Source organism: Phaseolus vulgaris, chromosome 3, assembly GCF_000499845.2.
Source record: "Phaseolus vulgaris cultivar G19833 chromosome 3, P. vulgaris v2.0, whole genome shotgun sequence".
Taxonomy (NCBI): domain Eukaryota; kingdom Viridiplantae; phylum Streptophyta; class Magnoliopsida; order Fabales; family Fabaceae; genus Phaseolus; species Phaseolus vulgaris.
Genome location: NC_023757.2, coordinates 22,301,350 through 22,316,189, shown reverse-complemented (window position 1 = coordinate 22,316,189; position 14,840 = coordinate 22,301,350). Strand labels below are relative to the sequence as shown.

Below are 14,840 nucleotides of genomic sequence, written 5' to 3'. Positions count from 1 at the left end.
TAGGGTATGATGCCAGAGAATAATCAAAGTAGACCTAAACAGATTGGGGAGGAGTCCTGGAGGTGAAAGGGTGATCCATTAGATAATTTCACGATTAGATCTGCATATTCAATAGCGCAAGATAGTCTCCAATGGGTAGAAAATGAACTTCATTGCTATTTGTGGGGAGTGAAAGTTGTTCCAAAAGTTATTTATTTTGTCTGGAGACTTGTGAAGGGAAGGTTCCGTACTAAATTAAAGACCATTTGGTATAAAGAGTAGTGCAAGTAGAGTGTACAAAATGTGTTATGTGTGGTGATAGATTAAAATTGTATAGGGGCAGAACACGGGGAATTAATAATGCAGTCATTGGTGTATGCAAGAAAAACACTGCTGAGGACCAAAGCAAAAATGAACTTGAGGCTGGACTGTCAGAGTGTGATATGATTTAGACATCTTTGCAGGTGCTCAAGCCAGCTGCTGTATCAGTAATCCTAGTACTTGTGTTGAAGCTGGATATTAGTGTAAATAGTTATCTCTGAACCAGCTGTTATTGGCACCAACCGCAGATGATCATCAAAAGAATGCCTCTGCATGCAGCTAGTAAATTGGTGCTTGGTGTAGCCAACACAGGGAGAAAGTCAAAGGGAGGGATTGATTAACCGCTATCTGGGGTTGATGCTGACCTTGGACACCTTCAAATTAGTATCCTTGGCTTAAGCCTTCGCTATTGGCAGATGAAGTTTAAGAAAGGCCGAATGAAGAAGATAGGATTATAATATGGTAGCTGGTCACGGTAATGCAGAAATTTTCAGCTGCTGGTTTTTTCTGTTTTTTTTTTTAATTTTTTTTATTTTTTATGATGTAGTTGTGTATGGTGGCTTAATCATTGATTTTGCCACTTATTGTTTGTTTTTTGAACTGTGCTACTACTTGTACCTTTTAATATATCTCTCTGCTGCTAAAAGAAGTTATAATCTCAAGGTAAAAGAGGCAATCCAAATAAAAGAAAGGACAAGAAAGATATTTGTTATCAAGTAATAATAAAAATAAAAACAAAAAGTAAAACACTCTAATCAACCTAGTTATTGAAAGATTCCAGTATTATACTCGAAAGTTGTTCGTTTTAACATCAGTGCAAGTGTTATAAAAGAACAACAAAAACATTAAACCACACTAATAAAATATAATTCACTATAGTTCTTATTTTTACTTTGATCATTTTGTGCAAAACGTACACACCAGTGCTTCACAATAAGCGAAATTCTATAGGATAACTAAAAACACAGAATTATATTTCTTCCTTGGCTCACCTCTTTATCATTATCAGAAAATTGCATAAACATTGGTTCACCTCTTTGCGCTTCTGCCACTTTTTCCTTTCTCTTCTAAGTCTTTGGAGAAGAAAAATAATGCTGCTAAAAATGAAGAGTCCTCACAAAAGAAGCAGGCATCTCGTCAACTGACTCGCAGCCGACTTAACTAGTCCATTCTCAAGCTAACATGCAGCTATGCACACACTGGATCAACATTTAGCAAACTAATATACTTGATATATAAACAATTTTGGCTTGGATTTGAGGTACTTAATTATTGACTACTACTTACACAGGGTCAACTTTTGGATATGGAGACCCTGCACTCAAATCAAAGGTGTCGTTGCTGTTATAAGGATGGCTGGAACTCCCTCGGCTTACCTCTTCATAGCTAGAAGAGATGGAGGGTGATTCTTCAGTAGGGTTTGTACCAGCTGACTTCAATATGTTCTCAATTTCTCTTACCACTTCACTCATTTTAGGCCTTTCTTCACCTGACTCTTCAACACATCTCAAGACCAAATTCACTAACTTGTCAAAACCGATCAGTGTTGTGGACGACAATCCAATGGCTGGATCAATAAATTCATGAAGACCGTATAAGCCTTTTGTCTTATCCAGTGCATTCCTAATCTCTTTCACAATATACTTCCCTCGTTCCAATGGCTTTCTTGCAGATATCAGCTCCATCATTAGCACACCAAAGCTATACACGTCACTCTTCTCAGTCAATTGTTGAGACATATAATACTCTGGATCCAAGTAACCCTGCATAAGCATAACAAGCAAAACTTCTCCATTCTCAGCATTATTAGTATTAAAGGAAAAGAAAGAACAGGATAAATTCATTGTGTATATTGAACACATAGGGTTATGTTTATATAGAAAAAGAAACATATGGACTAAGCCCATTACATAAATATGAGATATCTAACAATATCTATAATATCTCATAATATCTAATTATATATAATAATATCTAACACTCCCTCTCAAGCTGGTGCATATAGATCATATGTACCCAGCTTGTTACAAATGTAATGAATCTTAGGCTCACGTAAGGGTTTAATAAAAATATCTGCTAACTGATTATTTGAATTAACAAACTCAGTCTTGATATCTCTCGATATAATCTTTTCTCGAATGAAATGACAATCAATCTCAATATGTTTTGTCCTTTCATGAAAAACTGGATTTGAGCTAATATGAAGAGCAGCCTGATTATCACATATAAGTGTCATTTGAGTAACCTCTCCAAATTGCAATTCTTTAAGTAACTGTTTAAGCCAAAAAAGCTCACAAGTAGCTGAAGCCATAACTCTATATTCTGCTTCAGCACTAGATCTTGCCACAACACTTTGTTTCTTGCTCTTCCAAGAGATCAAGTTATCACCAATGGAGACACAATAACCAGAAGTTGATCTTCTATCAGATGGAGATCCTGCCCAATCAGCATCTGAATAACAAACGACTTTAGTATGGTTATTATGACCATATAACAAACCTTTTCCAGGAGAGCCTTTAATGTACTTCACTATACGAATGACTACATTCCAATGATCTTCACATGGAGAATTAAGAAATTGACTCACCACACTGACTGCAAAGGAAATATCAGGACGAGTAACAGTGAGATAGTTCAATTTTCGAACTAATCTCCTGTACTTCTCAGGATCTGAAAGAGGCTCCCCCTGATTGGGTAGAAGCTTGACATTGGGATCCATAGGAGTATCAACAGATTTCGAATTCATTAACCCAATTTCCTCCAAAATATCTAATGCGTATTTTCTTTGAGAGATAACAATACCAGTATTGGATTGTGCTACCTCAATCCCCAAGAAATATCTGAGTTTGCCAAGATCTTTGGTATGAAAGTGTTGGCAAAGGTGTTGTTTTACTTGTGAGATGCCATGGTGATCACTGCCTGTAAGAACAATGTCATCAACATATACTACAAGATAGATACACCCAACACTCGAGTGACGATAAAAAACTGAATGATCTCCTTCATTGCGAGTCATACCAAATTGTTGAACAACATTGCTAAATTTTCCAAACCAAGCCCTAGAAGACTGCTTGAGGCCATATAAGGATTTGCGAAGACGACATACCAATCCAGAAGACTCCCCCTGAGCAACAAACCTGGAGGTTGCTCCATATAAATTTCTTCCTGTAAATCCCCATTAAGAAAAGCATTTTTGACATGCAGTTGATAAATAGGCCATTGTTGAAGAGCAGCCATAGCTATGAATAAGCGAACAGAGGCCATCTTTGCCACTGGAGAAAAAGTATCACCATAGTCTAAACCAAAAATTTGGGTATAACCCTTAGCCACAAGATGAACTTTGAGACGATCAATAGTACCATCAGGACCAACTTTGATAGCAAAACTCCACCTGCAACCAACAACAGATTTCCTAGATGGTAAAGGAACAAGTTCCCAAGTTCCATTATTCTGAAGCGCATTCATTTCATCAAGCATGGCCTGATGCCAACCAGGATGAGCTAAGGCATCACCTACAGATTTTGGAATGGATACAGAAGAAATAGACGAAAGGCAGGTATAAAAGGGTTGAGATAGTCTATGGTACCTCAAAGAAGTATAATGTGGAGAGGGATTACGAGTAGAACATATACCTTTACGGATAGCAATAGGAAGATTAGGTTCAACTGTCGGAGGTTCAACTGTAGGAGCCGAAGGAGGATGAGGGGTTGGCACCAGAATAGAGTTTGCTGATGGACGATAGAACGTTTGACAACGACTATACACCTGAAGAGTTGGTGGCGGTGGTGAATCGTTAGGTTTACTAGGCAGAACAAGAGGAATATTAACTTGATTAGATGAAGAAATTGAAGGAGAAGGACAAGACTTAAAGTAAAGGGAAGATTCACTGAAGGTGACATCTGCTGAAATAAAATAACGGTTTAAAGAAGGTGAGAAACATTTATATCCTTTTTGTGATCTAGTGAACCCTAAAAAGACACATTTGTGTGACTTAGGAGATAATTTATCAAGACTAGGACTAAAATTATGAACAAAACATGTGGACTCAAAAACTTTGGGAGGTAAAGAGTGGAGAGGGTCATGTGGAAATAAAATAGAATGAGGAATTTTGTTATCTAAAACTGAAGATGGCATGCGATTAATGAGATAACATGCACTAAGAACAACATTGTTGAATCAAGTGTGTTCAAGCTTTGAAGAATCCAAACCCTTTGAAGGTTGATGGAAGGCTGGATGTGCTTGCTGTTGTTGAACTGTCTTTAGATAGGATATGGGGTAGATTATATGTGTTAAATTCACTCTTGATTGAATTCAAAGCTTAAGCATTCTCAAACCTTTTAATTGAAAAGTGTTTTTCAAACTAAGTGAAAAACAACTTGTTGTTTTGTCGAAACAACCGATTGTTTTATACTTAGGTGTTTGTAGAAAGGTTGAAAACTGTTTTTGATGGTTGACTTGCTGTTAAACCAAAACAACCGATTGATTCGAGCATTCAACTGATTGTTTGTTTTGGGACCATAACAGAAAACTGTTTTGTGCTTTGACTGAGCATTAAATGATTTTATAACTGAATACGCTCCAGTTTTAAATGCTTTGACCAGTCTTTGAATGCAATAAATAGTTTGTTCAGATTTTGTAACAAACAACTGAGATTTAATCAAAGAAAAACAGATTTGAGTTTTTCACTGATTTTGCTTTTGAAGAGTTGAAGTTTGCTTTGAGTTTTGCTTGAATCAAGAGAGTGTGATATAGGATTTTCATCTTGTATTGATTTCAGATCTTTTTTGTAACAAGTGTAATCCTTTTGTACTTTGAAGAAACTCTGTGTGTGAAGCTGAGAAGTGTTTTGTTCTTGAGGTTGTCAAGATCAGCATTCTTAGTGGTGTTTGTGCTGAGCCAAAGGAAGTGTGTGTCTTGAGGGGATCAAGGTCACTTCTTTGGTGGTGTTGTAAGTAATCTAGGGTTGATTGCTTAGTGAATTCCCCAGGGGTTTCTGGGAAGACTGGATGTAGCTCTTGGTTAAGAGTGAACCAGTATAAACCTGTGTGTTCAATCTCTCTATCCCTTGAACTCTTTAAATTCAGTTTTATATTTGTGAACTGGTATAAACAACCAATTGTTTCTGCGAAACAATCGATTGTTTTTCTGGTGCTGTGCTTATTTGCTTTGTGTTTTTGGCAAACTGATTTCTTAATCAAGTTTTCTTGAAGTGATTTCATTCTAGACTTAAAAGTTTTCGAAAACCCTCTTTAAACCATTCACCCCCTTCTAGTTTAAAGCCATACATTCTAACAAACATCACCCCAAAAATGCTGAGGAACATCACCATGGATTAAAATAGTACGAGTTGTTTCAACAAGATTTCTATTCTTGCGGTCAACTACCCCATTTTGTTGAGGCGTATAAACACATGAAGTTTGATGAAGAATACCATGAGAAGCCATAAATTTTTTAAAAGAATGAGAAAGATACTCACGTCCATTATCACTGCGCAAAATTCGGATGGAAATTCCAAATTTATTTTTAATTTCATTGTAAAATGTTTAAAATATAGAAAACAACTCAGAACGGTTTTTCATTAAAAATACCCAAGTAAATCTTGAATAATCATCAATAAAAGTAACAAAATACTGAAATCCTAAATTAGACTTAATACAACTTGGTCCCCAAATGTCAGAGTGAACTAAGGCAAAAAGAGATGAAGCATGTTGTAAGACACTACTAGGAAAAGAACTACGAATGTGCTTCCCTAACTGACACGACTCACACGATAAAGTAGACACATTAGACAAACTTGGAACAAGCTGCTGCATATTGGCAATACTAGGATGACCCAACCGAGCCTGAATGAGAGATGGAGAATCCATAATCGCGCCAACATGTGTTGAGATCTGTAGTTGATAAAGTCCATGAGACTCACATCCGGTGCCAATCATCCGTCCCGAACTCCAGTCTTGTAAAGTAATATAATCTTTGGTAAAAGAAATAACACAATCAAGGGAACGGGTGAGACGACTAATGGATAATAAGTTAAATGGAGACCCAGGGACATAAAGAACATTATCAATAGATAAAGAAGAAAAAAGATTAATAGTACCAACACCATGTGATGGTACCCTATATCCATTGGCCATGGTGTACCGACCAGTCCTCGGGTCTAGCTGACCGCCAGTAATGGTGATGGGGCCATGTAAGCTGGGACTCGCGAGCAGCATGGACTAGTGTCTCGCAAGGCACGTGACTCAAGGAGCTGAGGAGCGGTCAGACATCGATCACCAGGATGTATCGACGTGTCACTAGGCAGTGTAGAGAGGTCGAACATCGGTGACTCGAACAACAAAGCTGGGCCACGAGAGGTGGATCCCAGACCACACACCAGTTATCAGTTAGGGAGAAGCCTAGGTTTCGAGAGTCCATGCGTGTGGTGTGCCGAAGGTAAATAACCCGTAGTAGATAGGGTAGAGAAAAAGATTTATTACCAGTAATGTGATCAGTGGCACTTGAATCTAGAACCCTAGGGCCAAGGGAAGTGGAGTGAGTGAGGCCAACAAAAGATGTACCTGAATGTGCAACAGAAGCCGTGGAACTAGGGTTCTGACGATCCTCACACCATTTAAGAAATTCATTGAAAATAGCAGGCTGACCTGGGGTATCAATTGAAGTATGGTCCATGGTAGAAGGTTGCACAGGGGGCATTTGAGCAACCACAACAGATCTAGGAGGACGACCATGTAAGGCATAACATCTGTCAATTTTGTGGCCAAGTTTGCCACAATGGTCACACTTGTGACGCCCTTTGCCTGGCTTGTGAGGGCGAGTACGATCATTATGCTGAGAGACTAAAGTAGAAGAGTCATCAACATGAGACGTTATATCAGTGGTGTGTTTACCTGGCATGCACAAAAGGGTAGAACAAGTGGAAGTAAAATTGGGCACAATAGGAGATCCCAAAATTTGATCACGAACGTGAGAATAATCATCAGGAAGGCCATGTAAACCCAATAACATGAAAAACTTTGATCTTTGTTCTAGTTCTTGAGAAGGAGTAGAGGCAGAGGTAATAACTCATTAAAATCATGAAGAAGAGCATGAAGTTTACTTAGATATTCTGCCATTGTACCATCAAGATATTTGGGACCAACAATTGTGAGAAGATTTTGACACACACCATAAAGACGTTGAGTATCATTGGTGTACAATAATTTTGCTTGTTCAAAAACTTCTGAACATGTCTCATAGGTATGAAAAATTTATTTTAAAGATGAGTGAATGATCGATTTGATAACAATGCATAATTGAGCATCAATTTTCAACCAACGGGAAACCTCATTTTCAGCTACAGTAGGATGAGTAAGATGATCAACATAACCTTAACTCTTAAGCCATAATTTAATATCTGATGCCCAAGTGTCATAATTGGTTCCCTCCAATTTGACAATGGAAAGATGAACATTGACGTAATTAGTATAAATAGATGAATCCGCCATAATGACTGCAGAAGAAGCCACAGTGGTAGCGGCAGCGGAAGAAGCCATAGTGGCAGCGGAAGCGGAAGAAGCATATCCAGTCACTGGTTAATTGGCGGCAACAACAAAGATGAAGGCTCCGACAGCGATTCCGGCAACGTCTCCAGCGGAGGCTCCAACGATATTTCGGTGGTGAGATTTCGGCGACAGCTCCGACGAGATTTCGGCGACAACTCCGACGAGATTCCGGCGACAACTCTGGCGAGATTCCAACGAGGGTCCGGCGGCTGCTCCAACGAGGTAGTGGTAGCTCCGGTGAGACAGTGGGGCGGTGGCTGGAAAATTCCAATAAATAGTGGGTTCACCAATCAAAATCGAACCCTAAACCCTAACCTTATGCTCTAGATACCATATTAAAGGAAAAGAAAGAATAGGGTAAACCCCTTGTGTATATTGAACACATAGCGTTATGTTTATATAGGAAAAAAAACATATGGACTAAGCCCATTACATAAATATGAGATATCTAACAATATCTATAATATCTCATAATATCTAATTATATCTAATAATATCTAATAATTTATACATTTTATGGGATACCTACATATAATTCTTGCTGTTGGATGTGTTTTCCTTTTTTTAATGTGAGTTGCGTTATTGGCACTGTCAATTAGTAATAAAAAAATGCCAAAAAAGAAGTTCTCACTTATTTTTGTACTGTGTAAAGGTTTACTATACTAACCAGTGTTCCTTTAACTTGAGTGGTAACATGATCTTTTTCTGAATCCATCATAGACTTGGAGAGACCAAAATCAGAAACTTTGGCATTTAGGCGGTCATCCAGCAAAATATTGTTTGATTTGATGTCCCTATGTATGATGGGAGGATTAACAAGTTCGTGAAGATAAGCCAGACCCCGGGCAGTACCAAGGGCAATTTTTAGCCTTCTTATCCAATCTAACCTAATTCCCGACTTCCCTGCATAATCAGAGAAAATTGAGTTACAATACGAGCCTTCATTACAGTACATGTAAAGCTCATTATTATATAGGAAAAATATTAAAACGACTAACATATTTGATATGCAGGAGGATAAGTATACCTGTGAGAGCGTCCTTTAAACTTCCATTTTGAAGATACTCATAAACCAGCATTTGCTCTCCTTGGTCAAAGCAGAAGCCCAAAAGGCTGACAAGATTCTTGTGGTGAACCCTTGATAGAAGTTCAATCTCCGCTTTAAACTCAAGCTTTCCTTGCATAGATTCTTTTTGTGCTCTTTTTATTGCTATCACTTGTCCATTGGGAAGGGTTGCCTTATAAACCTGTGTGTGGGCATTTACACATTACAAAGTTGGTTTATATATTATAAACACAGATGAACTTATGTCAGTTAATAATACTGCCATCTTCACCCAAGCTCTCTTTCTAAATCACTACCCCAAGAGACAGTAAGAGAAAGCTATTTGTTACGCCATGCTTAACTGTATCATCATACTTGTTTATTTTTAGATAAACTTTATACAATACTTTTTCCAATAAAATGAATTTTTTTAGGGGCATGACAAGCACATAAGCTACAATCACAATTGTACATTTAAGCCTGAAGGTAACATTCAATACCTTCCCAAAACCCCCAGATCCAATGTCATTGACTTGAGAAAAACTTTTGGTGCATTTTTTAAGCTCTTCAAAAGAAAACATTCTTGCTTCTTTCAACTGAGGGACTTCACTCTTGCTGTTAACCGTATCCCAGCGTCCTGCAGTTGTGAAATTTAAGCATATTAATTAAATCAATTCCATGTGAATGATTGGAATGCAGCAGATAAGTATAGAGCTATATTACTAAAAGGATTGCTTTGTCCAATCGCTTTTTCGGCCCTTTTCTTCTGGCGGATAGCATAAAGACCAGATAAGAGTAATAACACTAGCAAGACCAAACCACCAACTGCTGCCCCAACTATGATTCCAATGTTTAAATGTTTACCCGATTCAGGCAATCCTTCTACACAAGAAAGGTTGATAGAAAGATTATTTTAAAACGGAGCAATCAATACTATAATTTTATTCGAACTGTGTGAGAAATTGTTTTTACCATAGTTCCCAAAGTGTTCATATTTATCTGCAAGAAAATAAAATGGTCCAAAATCCGGCTGTGGAGGCTTAAAAGTCTGGTTGCTTAGCATAAAACCAATTTGTAAAGTCCCTGTTCGATTGAAATGATCTTGTCCTGATGGAAAGGCTTGTAAGCTCAATTTCAGATACTGAGTTGGATCCATTATTGGATGGCTCAACAAAACCGAATCCACAGGTACAAAATGAGACTTAAAATACCGCATAAGAGACTCCTCAAGCATTGAGTAGTGTGTTTTGTTATCCAAGTTCGAAAAGGAAGGTGCCCTGAAAGCTAAGGTTCCTGTATATGGATATGCGCATATACAGTTGGGGCTCGGAATCTTTTCTGATTTGCAGGTATCAGGTACACAGTTATTTGGTGGTGTTGAATACGAGAAATTGGATTTATAAGAGGAGCAGTATGCCGCTCGTTCATCAATTTCTAGGCAAATTGGGTTATCTTTAAGTCTGCAGGAAAAAAAGTGCAGTTAAAATGAGGCCAAGAGAAACCAAAGGTGCAAATCTCAAACCACTATAGCAGAAAAATGGAACACCTTATAAAACTATTCAAATCAAACTACTAATTCTATGCAGTAACATATACAAAAAATGTCAGCAATCATAATAACATTTGGCTTACATTATTGTGACACCTGGAACTTCATTTTGCTTAAAGATGTCAATTGAATTAGTCTCCAAATCAACAAGTCGTAGCTCTCTGCTGTAGGAGGAGCCAACATCCAAGGTTCCATTTATTTTGTTGTCTTTTAGCACCCTATGGTCAGATATTAGGACATAAATAATATATTTTGTTGTACTTCTAAAGACTGTTGTTTAGCATGAATTCTCAGTTCTTGTTGCCCATTATATAGAAACTTTCCCTAGTCAAGAGACTCAAGACAGGTGTACTTACACAGTCTGTAAATTCACAAGTCCAAACAAAGAAGAGGGAATCTGTCCTTGAAGTTGTGTTTGCTCCATCTTTCTGCCATGAAAAACATGATCTAACTGTGTAACTGGATTTCACAGATGAAAGTAGAGTGGTGAAAGGTCAAAGAAGTGCACAATGAAAGACGTACAATGTCGTTAAGGACTTAAGATTAGAAAACCATTCTGGAAAATCCAATGGTTTAAAACTATTGTTGCTCATGTCCCTTCAAAATAGATTAAAGAAGTTACTCACTCACCATTACAAAGTAGCGATAACTTTGAATAAACAAAGGATAAAGAAGTAAAGTAAAAACTAACAACAACTACAATATAACTATGATATCTAAATGCTTTGAAAATTACAGGTAGCAGAGGGCATCCATTCCAGTAAGGTTTGGCAGGGGGCCTGACAGTTTATTGTTGGACAAGTACCTGAAATGTATAAATGAAAGCCAAAAATGTTCACTTTTCAAGTAAAAGTGTGCGTACAGGGAAAGGAAATGTTTCACAAGTGCTTTATGTTTCCTTACAGATCTCGAACATTCGTAAGATTGTTGATGTTTGGAGGCACTGGTCCATCTAATGAATTACTATCTAAGCGCCTATACACACAACAGTGTATTAATGCCAAGAGCAGAAAAAAATTCATGAACTTGTTTGAGGAATAATGTAGACACTTACACCACCTCCAGACTTTGAACTAGTCCAAGTGTAGATGGAATGCTGCCTACGAGTTTATTGTTTTCCAAAAGCCTGCCCAAGAAGATTTTAAGGATGACAGGTATATATTTTAACATGTATGAGTGAAACAATGAAGATGTTTTTGTCTACAAAATAAATCTAGATACTTCAGCAATGCATGGAGAATCGAATAGTAAAAATGCCCCGGCAGAAAAATAGAAACGAATGTGATAAATCAGGAGCTTGTAGCAACTAGTGCACTTCATTATTGGAGACGTTTGTACCTGATTTTGTTAGCAGTTCAATGCAGGCTAATGTTACACTTGTTCAATTATATGGACGGAGTCTACGTGAAAAAAAAGTAAGAACAGTTCTTACAAATGAATTAGAGCCATTTCCGGGCCAAAAAGTCGAGGAGGGATGGTGCCTGAGAGATTATTCTTCCCAAGATGACTGTATAAAGTGGAGATTTGTTGATGGTTTTTAGTATGTACAAACAACCAAAAACTTGTTTAGAAAAAATTGGAAAGCCAACTGCTGCAAAAGAGGTTTGACATACAAATGTTTGGCATGGTGTAAGTTATCAAGACCAAATATGTCGTCACCAGATACCGGGATGCTCCCTTCAAGTTGATTGTCTGCTAAATCTAACCAATAAAGTTTTGATAGACTACCAATAGAAGGTGGAATTGGTCCACTAAACCTATTGGAATTTAAAGACCTGCAATTCAAAGTATATGATTTAGATTAGGATCCAGATCTACTATTACAAAACCAAAACCAAAAATAAAAACACACTAGTCATATGTCAGAAGCCTCTTGTAGAAAATACAAACGAATATGAATGATGAAACCATCATTCGGTGAATTTTAGAGGAATTAATGAGTTAAAAAGCATTACAAAAAGAGGAGCTCCTGCAGATTTCCTATGCTGTCTGGAATAGGACCATTGAAGTTACAACCAACAAGAATTCTGTTGACAGATGAGTAAGAAAATGTTGTTAAGAATTGTTTTTACCAAAACTACTTAAGATGAGTTACTAGTTTAACAATCAATTCTGAATTACAAGGTTGATAGCTTCCTCAACTCCCCGATGGATTCTGGAAGTGGTCCAGTAAAGTCCTTGTTGTAAGATAGATCCCTGCAGAGAAAAGTCAGTAGTTAGTTAAAGCAGAAAAAGAAGAATCAATAACTAAAAAGGGGATCAAGCTGCTTTCTCTCCCAGTGACAGATTGTTCTCACTTGAGGTATATGATACACTACTTATGACTTGATCATTGCCTTTGGTAGATATAGTAAAAGAATATACTGAGAATAAAATACTTACAAAATTTCCAATTCAGACAGTGATCCAATATCTCCCGAAAGCGGACCACCGAAACCAGTACTTGATAGTGTTCTGAAATAAATAAAATTAATCGCTCAAAAACACATTTAGGATAAGGGAAAAACAATTAAACATTTTCAGTAACAGACTCTACATTGATGTAACACGTGTATTCTTGCACTTGATTCCTTCCCAATCTTCACAAGGATCTGAACCCACCCAATCAGGAGAGGTGTTCTTCCAGGTACTCATAAGAGACATAAGTGTGGTAACTGTATAAAAATTACACCAAAGAATAAAATTCAGTAACTGAAATCTTGTGAATAGAGTTGTCCAGCTTTTGATTGCTCTGATGTGCAGAAGAAATAATTGGTCCTGACAAACTTTTTCTAAAGCTTGCAAGACACAAATTTGGCTTAAAATCTTAACTCTCCATGTTTTCTACCTCTACCATCAAAGCAGGTCCAGTGCTTATGATTTTGAACTTACTATGGATTATCATCAATGTTTAATCAATGAACATTGTAATATAACAAATATGGCATTCGCAGGTCAAGAAAAGGATCAAATACACAGTATATAACTAGAAAACTGAACTCACAATCCTCATCAGCTGTTTCTCCTTTTGCAACCAACAAACAATTCAAAACAAGCAGCAGAACTACCAATATTGTTTCACTCATTATCAACTTCAACGGATCTCAAAGCCTCACTACTGATAACTTAACCACATCGATAACTAAAATACTTTCTCAGCCACCTTCCATCCAAATTCATTCACTATACATTAATTATACAGCAAAAGTCAACAATAAACTAAAAGAGACGAAGTCAATAAAGGTTGTACGAGTAGAAGGCTTTAGAGTTTTTCCTCCCCAACTTCTGTCACATTTAGTCCCTCGTATATGTATATTCCTTTTAAGTCCTTTTTTAGGAACCTCCTGAAAAAAATTATCTTGACACTTTTTTACTATGATCTTGTTTTACATTAATTTTTCTTTACAAAAATATCCTTAATCACTCAACTTTTTCCCAAAAAAACAGATTTTTTATTTATGAAACCCCTATATGGAAAGAGACGAGAATCTAACCTGTAAAGCTCTAATATGTCTCTTAAATTGTGTGTCCGTGTTGGACACATGAATCGGACATTGACACGTATACGAAACTTGTGACACGCATTAGTGAAGTGTCCAATTTAATAAATATTTTTTGTTTAACAATTTTAATACGGTTCAATACAATTTTAAAAATAATAAATACAATGATTTTCTATAAACTCACACTTATTGTATAAATTTTTATTATAATTATAAAAATAAATAAAAAATCATTTTGAACCAACAATGAAAAATTTCTTTCTGTCATAAAGAAAAAACATTATCGAAATGTCCATATGTTGTGAGTGTTTGTGGTACATAGAATCTAACACATGCATGTGTAGAGCAGAGGCACATTATTGTTGTAGGACTTAGTAAGAGTGGGAGATATTCCACAGATAGGAACACATGTAATGTTTGAAGGTTGACGAGTTGGAGTTAGAAGAAAAAGAAGATTATGACATTTAGAAGAGTGTTGTGGCGTCAGTGTCAGCGTAGGGAAGACTGCATTCAATTAGTCTCTCTCCGACTACACTGGAGACAGTCAGTGGTGTGGTGTTCAGTTGACGTAGTCCTTCAAATCTCTCTCTCTTCTTTTGCTTTGCTCATTGTCACCATTTATGATACCATTCAATTCCTTCAACTACTTATGCATTAAACTACATCTTCAAAATCTCTTCAATTAAACTATTTTATATACCACTTATTTAGAGATAACAAATCCTGCGTAGTTTATACGGTATTCCTGGGTGACAAAAGGGTATAATTGAATGTTTCCGCTCCAATCCAACCCATCAATTTTTTGAGGACTTCTTTACTTTTCTTCTTCGCATGCTTACAGTCTTTAGTTGGCGTTGTGGAAAAACCTGAGAGTCACACTCACTTCATTTCTTTTCTTTTTCGCCTTCAAGATCTTTTAT

At 36.9% G+C, this 14,840-nt stretch overlaps 1 protein-coding gene across 2 annotated transcripts; it reads right to left on the bottom strand.

Moving 5' to 3' along the window:
- Window positions 1-1,064: 1,064 nt before the first annotated feature.
- Window positions 1,065-13,781, bottom strand: LOC137806876 (leucine-rich repeat receptor protein kinase HPCA1-like). Of its 2 annotated transcripts, none has more exons than XM_068607222.1 (19): window positions 13,422-13,781; window positions 12,975-13,092; window positions 12,821-12,892; window positions 12,560-12,634; window positions 12,394-12,465; window positions 12,052-12,213; window positions 11,871-11,945; window positions 11,493-11,564; window positions 11,342-11,413; window positions 11,175-11,243; window positions 10,961-11,035; window positions 10,795-10,866; window positions 10,522-10,656; window positions 9,862-10,349; window positions 9,613-9,771; window positions 9,390-9,526; window positions 8,872-9,091; window positions 8,512-8,747; window positions 1,065-2,063 (listed from the first exon to the last, which is right to left on the bottom strand). In XM_068607222.1, the coding sequence occupies exons 1-19, from the start codon at window positions 13,501-13,503 to the stop codon at window positions 1,584-1,586; spliced, it is 2,871 nt and encodes a 956-aa protein (XP_068463323.1). In that variant the 5' UTR covers window positions 13,504-13,781; the 3' UTR covers window positions 1,065-1,583. The 2 variants fall into 2 exon arrangements, with proteins under 2 accessions (XP_068463323.1, XP_068463324.1); XM_068607223.1 differs by lacking the exon at window positions 1,065-2,063 and adding an exon at window positions 6,026-8,101 and having other exon boundaries at window positions 13,422-13,723.
- Between the last annotated feature and the right edge of the window lie 1,059 nt (window positions 13,782-14,840).

Excerpts from the sequence above, each read along its gene's own strand:
- LOC137806876 (XM_068607222.1), bottom strand. The coding sequence starts at position 13,503 with ATGAGTGAAACAATATTGGTAGTTCTGCTGCTTGTTTTGAATTGTTTG. Across the intron at positions 12,214-12,393 it reads CTGCAGGAGCTCCTCTTTTT|GTCTTTAAATTCCAATAGGT; the intron begins GTAATGCTTTTT and ends TTTGAATTGCAG. Across the intron at positions 11,414-11,492 it reads GTTCAAAGTCTGGAGGTGGT|GCGCTTAGATAGTAATTCAT; the intron begins GTAAGTGTCTAC and ends TTGTGTGTATAG.